Source organism: Temnothorax curvispinosus, unplaced genomic scaffold (genome assembly GCF_003070985.1).
Source record: "Temnothorax curvispinosus isolate PA1 unplaced genomic scaffold, ASM307098v1 QBEX01001498.1, whole genome shotgun sequence".
Classification (NCBI taxonomy): Eukaryota; Metazoa; Arthropoda; class Insecta; order Hymenoptera; family Formicidae; genus Temnothorax; species Temnothorax curvispinosus.
This window is the reverse complement of record NW_020211278.1, coordinates 1,955,462-1,962,512: the sequence shown is the minus strand read 5'-3', so window position 1 is coordinate 1,962,512 and position 7,051 is coordinate 1,955,462. Positions and strand designations below refer to the sequence as shown.

Sequence of the window (7,051 nt, the reverse complement as noted above, 5' to 3'; positions counted from 1 at the left end):
CTCATTCTAGCGACACACTCTCGCGTCGGATGATCAGGTACTCGCGTTTCTTTACGAACATTCGTCGCGCGGAAATCACTACTTTGCTCGGAGCGCGGGTTTTCGTCCGGCTTTCGTAAACGGCGTCGGCGGGAAAATACGAGCCCCCGTTCGTCGAGAAGTCGCTTCGCCCGCTTTGCGTCCACCCGGGTCGCGTATCGTAAAATCAAAATCCCGCTCGACCGGGGTGGACGGGCACGGGGGGAGGAACTCCCTCGTTCTCTCGGTTCACGCGGCAGTCGAACTCGGAAGGGGCGATCCGCGGCGGATCGAGACGCAAGCGCGAGGCGGATCCGGTAAACGCTCGAGAAGGATCGGTGCCGGCAATCGGCGCGGGGTACGTAACGCGAGGGCGGCGGCGGTGGCAACGGCGGCAGCAGCCCCTCCCTCGCTTGCTCGGCTTCGAGACTCGCGGTAACTAACAATACTCGATCTTTCGGACAGAACCGGTGCATTTTACAGCGCAGACAGATAGGATTATACGTGTACGAGTAATCGATATACTGAGAATCCGTGTCCGTTTTCTCTTTTGAATCCTGTGTCTCGGCATGTGTCTTTCTTCGTTTTCTTCTTCTTCCGGCTCGACGATATCGGCTCGGCGTGGATCCGATCGTCCCCTCTTCTTTGCTATTTTCTGGCGCCTTCGTCGGCGAGAGATCTGTTTCCGGTTTTCGGCAAAGTTATCTGGATCGGCACAGTTTTGGCTCGACGATGATACCGGCGGCCGTTAGCAAGTCGTTACGGATGGCGAGGTCGAAGATCGGAACGACGCCGAGAGCCTGCATCGACTGGCGGGCAATAACGGCTGGTTTCTTCCTCCAGTATAACCGGTATAACTTGAAGTAGTAGCAGTGGAGTAGTAGTAGTAGTAGTAGTAATAATTTGTAGTAGAGAATAGTAGTTGTGGTAGTAGTAGTAATAGTAATAATAGTGGTAATAGAGTAGAGTAGTGGTAGTACGTAACGATCGAGTGGTGGTAGTAGTAGTAATAGCAGTTTTGAGGCTGTGTTCTTGTTGTAGATAAGTAAGTAATATGGGGGGCGGGGGGAGGGGAGGGTGGGTGGGGGCACGGGGGGGGGGGGGGGGGAATATTGATAGAGGTGGTAGTTAATTAGCTAGGGCTGCGAGATAATTAGGGACAACGCAGCTGGGGTTAACACCAGCGGAAAGGCACGGCCCGAGGCCGATCCGCGCCCTCCTTCACCAGCGGCTTGTGGAACTCCCGACCTGGCCGGGAGTGGATAGTTGCCCAGCAATGCTCGCAGTAGTACTGAAAATAGTATTATAATTCAGACTTCAATATTAAGTTTATCAAAAAATTTTATCTTCTCTTTTATACAAGAGAAAAGATAAAATTGTGTATTGGTCATTTACTCAATAAAATAATTAAAGGAACAACAGTCTTCCATCTAGTTCCATTATTAAAAAATACGAATACGATTTTAGTTTTGAATCGCGTGGATGCAATTATTGGATGAAATTCCAATGGAATCTCAGAAATCATAAGATTTAATTTTAATAGAGTTACTCTTTGCCATGACATTCGTACAGAAATCTTAAATCTTTGGCTTCAAATTAAAATTAAAACCCACACTTTTATTTTACAGTGTTTTATAATTTATTAATAAAAATGAGCCGATGATCGAGACATACCTGCAGGCAGGTGACGTTGGCGCAGAAGAATGGCGCAAACTTGCCTCCGCAACGCTGGCCTTGACATTCGTCGCACATCTGATCGTCCAGAACGTATGGTTTGACTTCGACCTGTTCAAGAGATTATCGATACGGTCAGAAAAAGTATGAAACGCTCGAAGTACTTAGAACAAGAATAATTGCTCGGGGAATAATACTCATAATCTGTAAAGATTTTTTAAACAATCTTACTAATCACGGACTTAGATCTTTCATTCTTGTCCTGAATATTTCATTTAGTGATGTTACACGCTCGAGCCTTCTCGGAAAGAAGGGCACGCGAAAGGATGCAATTTTTCTTCGTACTCACCCTCTTGTCAATATCGCCGTGCTGCAGCTGTACGAATCTGGCTGAGATGGCAGCTATGTAGCTTTGCTGATTACTAAAGGCGACCCTGCCGGCACCCTTGGGATACTTGAGCTCGGGATCGGTGTCGATGCCGGCGTAACAGACACCACCGTAAAGCCGGTCCATAATCATCGCGAGCTCGACGGCCTTGAGCGGTCGCGGCACTCCGCCGACGAAAACCGTTTTTCGCGGATCGAGCGGCATGGAGGCGTCCAGCACGAAGTCGGCATCGCTCAGCCGCCAAGGTCGGATCTGCACGGGCTTGTCCTTGATCGTGGGCGAGCTTACGCAAAGGTAAAGCTTGTCCTCGTCCTGGATGCAGGCGTCTATCAGCTGTTGCACCGAACCCTCGTCCTGGAATACCGAGCGGTCGATTTATCATTAGTTTTTTTCTGTTAGTTTTATCAATCCAAATAATCCAAAAATAAAAAAAGAAAAAACGAAAGGGGATGAAGGCATACCTGGAACAGCAGAAACGCGTAGCCTTTCGGCGGGAAGTAGGATTTGCTTTCTGCCTTGTGCGGCCAGTCCACGACGAGCGGCCCAAAGCGGCGGAAACTGGCTGTGATCTCGTCTGAATCAAGAGGACATGCGCCATGATTACCGTCATTCTGTCACGTCTCACAAGTAATCTATTTTAGATGATAAATTTTAACATGATCAATCGGCGTACCTTCATCGATGTCAGGCGGTAGTCCGCCGACGAAGACTTTCCTGGAGAAACGCTCGCCGGTTTCGCTGCCCTGACTGTGCGGACTGCTCCGACTTGGCGACGACAGCGGGGCCGCTTGGGACGCCGTTATCCCGCCGCCCACACCGACGCCGACGCCTACTCCGACGCCAACGCCGACGCCGTCCAGCTGGCTCGGCGCGTTCGGATCCTCCAACAGGGTACCACCTTGCTCTTCGAGACTCGGGAAGAACGGAGATTTACCTGGAACAAAACATTTCTTCACGTGAGCGATTCAATCCATCGAGAAACATATGTAGTTAAGTTCAAGTTGAGTCAGACTAATAGAACACACGAATGAATTAAGAGAAAAAATCAGGATGGAGACGCGTAAGAAAATAATAAATAAATAAATCGTAATAGATAATAAGATAATTTTACGTTCTTCTTCGAATATCGTATTTACGAATAGGGGCGGAATTCGAGCCACGTACGCCGATCGGCCGATTTACGTCGCAAAACAAGAGATCGTTATGGATCGTCCGCGGGAATCAAGGTCCGGATCTGACATTCGTTCGTTGTCGGAGAATTCATTATGCAATTGTGCGGAATCACGTAACAAGCGGCGAGAGAATCGCGCGTATTATGTATATGTGACGTGGGAGGCAAGAGGGAAGAAGGAGGGGGGAGCAATGTGAGCGCTCTTTCGACATAACTCCTTTTCTTTTTCTTTTTTTTGGGCGGGGGGTCAAACCGGAAGTTTTTGCGTTGCACACAGCTGAAATACAGCCTCGTAAAAGCGTAATGCCAATTATGTAACGTGACGTTCTCGGCATCGTTTCTAGACTCGCCGGGAGAGATAAGGAGACAGATTCCTTAAAATATCGGACGATAAATTGTTTGATGCTACGAGGTTGAAATTATATTACGCATATTTAGTAACGAATTCTTGAGAGAAATCAATGGATGCGCAACCGTTGACCAACTTAACCTATCGAGGATTCTCTTAAAAAAAATATCGACAAATAAACATACGAAAAGTATTACTTTGTCAAGATACCTGTCAAATATTATGTACAGCTCGAAAAACAATCGGAGTAACAATTAAGAAAGCTAAATTATTCCATTTAAATAAACGTATCACTTATCAGAATTATATTTAAAAAAAATCGAGCTTGCATGTCAGAGAAAATTTTTACGAAACATCAGCATTCGCATTTTAGATGACAGCAAGAAAAAATATGATTGATGCTCCGATCGTTATGTAAATACAGGACTGTAATATACACGATTTACCATACATTATTTTGCTAAATATAGTCATTAAATTACGTAAAAAGGGAAGGCTCCGAAAGTTGCGCATCGCTGCTCCAAAAGAGGCTCGGTCCGACACCGTAAACACCGATAATTTGACGGCAGCCGGGACTGCCGTCCATTTCGGAGCAGGACGGTCGCGCTCGCGCCAGACGAGAGCGCGAGAGGAGAAGAGGCTCACTATCGCATACGGGAGATTCACCAGCGTGCAATCAACGGCTGGTCATTAATTATTCGCGCGGATAATAATCGGTATGCGGATTGCCGGGCTCGATAACACGACTCGCGAGCGAGAAAAGGCCACCTCCGTCGAGACTGTCCCGAAAAGGTGCGGAGAAATTAAAAAGAAAGGTGGGACTCACTGTATCTCCTCCTGACGGGAAATCTCGCACGTCTGATAAACGTCGCCATATCCTCGATCGACGATCGAGATAACGAGCCGACGACGGCGGGGGATTCGCGCGCGCGACTATACTTATCGTCCACGGGACTCCGGACTCCGTTTGTTTCTCCCGTCGTTGTTAAGGGAGGGGAAAAAAAGGAGAAGCAGTAAACAGGGTGCAACGCGCATGAATGGCACGGCCGGAAAGCGTCGCCGGCTCGTCGGAACAAGCGAGCGCGCCGTCGCGACGCTCACCTTTTTTTTCCGCGCGCGCCATGCACGCGGTCGTGCAATAATAATCGAACCGGAAACGTAAATACGTAGGGGACCTCCCCCGTGCTCCTTCGTCGTGTTTGCCTATCCGCCTCCGATGATGATAAGCGCAACGGGCGTAGCGCTATTTATTTTTTTCCAAGCGACATTAACGCGCGGGCTTAATCGCGAGCTGATAATTATTTACATATACTCAGGGTAATTGCGAGATATGAATATGGGTCGTGGGCATGTACCGGGTATTCGGCTTCAAGTGAGCAACGTCCTGGCGAATCGGGGACTGACGAAAAGTTACGGGTTTCCTGATTCCTCCCGCGGACGTCGGCCGAAGTTATTCGAGCGTTTAATTGACGCTTGTGCGGAGAAGTTCGCGGAGAGAAAAATGTTCGGAACTCGAGAGGTGAAGCTTCCTACATGCAGCCCGGCAGCAACAATAATAATCCATCGATAATTTCTTCATGTCGACGTTTAATGCTCGACGTTCGAGGGAAGTTACCGGCACGAAATTGCGGCGTGAATGTAACTTTCGTACGCGTGGGAATTACGTAAGGATCGGGTTGATGCACACGGGCGTGTGCAACTTCACGCGTACTTAATTTCAGGCGTGAGACATTTTAAATGAAATCGACCGATTGAATTTATGTGATTTTTATCTTTTAGTGACGTCAATATAAGAATTTGTGGTGTAATATGTGTAATTATATTTTTGCAGGCCATTTATGCGAAGACTTTGTATTGCCATACAAAAGTTTTTTTAGTGTAGAGCATCACTCACTGAGGAAATAATACAGTTGTTCAAAAAAAAATATCTGGAAAATAATAACTCATTGCAAAATTTTATTTCTTTATTTGTTGCCTCATTTCGTTCCTGTATTTGAATCGATTAGAACCGGTTCGTCGCCAGCGTTAATTCACTCCAGTGCCGCACGTTAAGTTCGAGGATTGCAGTTAACTATAATAATTCCGCGATCCTTTCTTTCACCGTCGTGATATAACAATTTTGCATCACAATACGATTGCACCTCCGATGGCTCTAATTCCCTCTGTGAGAGATACTTTATGTACTACGTCATGACGTAGCCGCTTACGTCGTGCTTTCGACTTCGTGCCTCACACACATTAGCATAAATAACACACCGCGTGCGCGTCTATAATTCGCCGGCGAATCAATAACACGTAAACGAACTCCGTGAACTCCGCGCGCGTGGATGATGAGCGAAACGCGCTCCGAAAACGTTTCTCGGCGATTCGACCGATGTATCAGGAATCAGCAGCTAATCGGGCAACAGCATGTAAATTAATTTACACGAGTTTGTGCGTAAAGAGACATTATTGCGAATAACCATTTCGTCAGCGTTTCTGCTGCAATCAACGGCGCTTCGGAAGTTTTCGAAATTTCATTTCGAAACCTCTTTCGATTTCGTCGCGTGAGAAAACGCTCGTTCGAACCTGATATCTGGGTCAACCACGTCGGCGCGGGCGCTTCGGCAACGGTTTTGAGAGCGAGATCCGTGGTGAAATCGACGTAACAGCGCAAAATTGTAACGCACATATCGGGAGTGTACGCACGCGCTCATTCGCGATTATTGAAATCGAGTATTGAACGCGGCCCTGCAGCGATATTATTCGACGTTATTATCGTCGAAGCATATGCGTCTCGATATCTGGGCTATCTTTGATCGCGTAAATAGGTACGCGGATTATAAAAGCTTCGTATTCATCTCTTAAATATCCAGATTTCAATCGCTGAGTTTTCAAATATTATATTCTCCATATCAGCGGCTCACGATCTTTCGTATTTCATCGTACTGTAAAATCGAGAGAAATAATTGAAAGCAACTGAACTATTCGTTTCCTGTACAGGTAATATTCACATATATTTACGCCAATATATAAAATCCCTATCAAATTAATTAAAAAATATTTTAAGAATCAATTTCTCTCGATTAAATCGATGGAATTTTTAATTGTCGTGGAACCGATCGTCTTCGTATAATATTTGCGAAAGCTAAGACAAGGGAAAGTTCGTGGAAACTGTAAATTATTAGACTACTAAACTTATCAAACTTATCAAAGTTTAGGATTGGTTTAATGATTTACAGAAGAAGAGGGTTTCATCTCCGCCTCCGCTTCCAGCTCAATTTCATCTCCCCGTTTCAAAGTGTTGGCAGGTAGAAAACATGGCCGTTACTTTAGGAAGCCACCAGATTTGAATTATAATAACTTCATATTCAAACGTGCCCATTATAATGTCTTTAGTTACATGTGTGTCAATTTCGATGACTCGATGCCGATCGACTAACTTTCAAAAGAACCGTCATTCATTATATAT

At 46.2% G+C, this 7,051-nt stretch overlaps 1 protein-coding gene across 1 annotated transcript in view; it reads right to left on the bottom strand.

The window, feature by feature from the left end:
* Positions 1 to 1,104: 1,104 nt before the first annotated feature.
* Positions 1,105 to 7,051, bottom strand: part of LOC112464766 (cytoplasmic polyadenylation element-binding protein 2) — a 122,000-nt gene continuing 116,053 nt past the window's right edge. The window contains exons 4-8 of the mRNA XM_025031953.1: positions 2,754 to 3,014; positions 2,542 to 2,654; positions 2,042 to 2,434; positions 1,693 to 1,803; positions 1,105 to 1,309 (exon numbers count right to left, since the gene is read on the bottom strand). Coding sequence (XP_024887721.1) covers positions 1,193 to 1,309; positions 1,693 to 1,803; positions 2,042 to 2,434; positions 2,542 to 2,654; positions 2,754 to 3,014 — 995 coding nt within the window. The 3' untranslated portion in view covers positions 1,105 to 1,192. The remainder of the gene's footprint in view (positions 1,310 to 1,692; positions 1,804 to 2,041; positions 2,435 to 2,541; positions 2,655 to 2,753; positions 3,015 to 7,051) is intronic.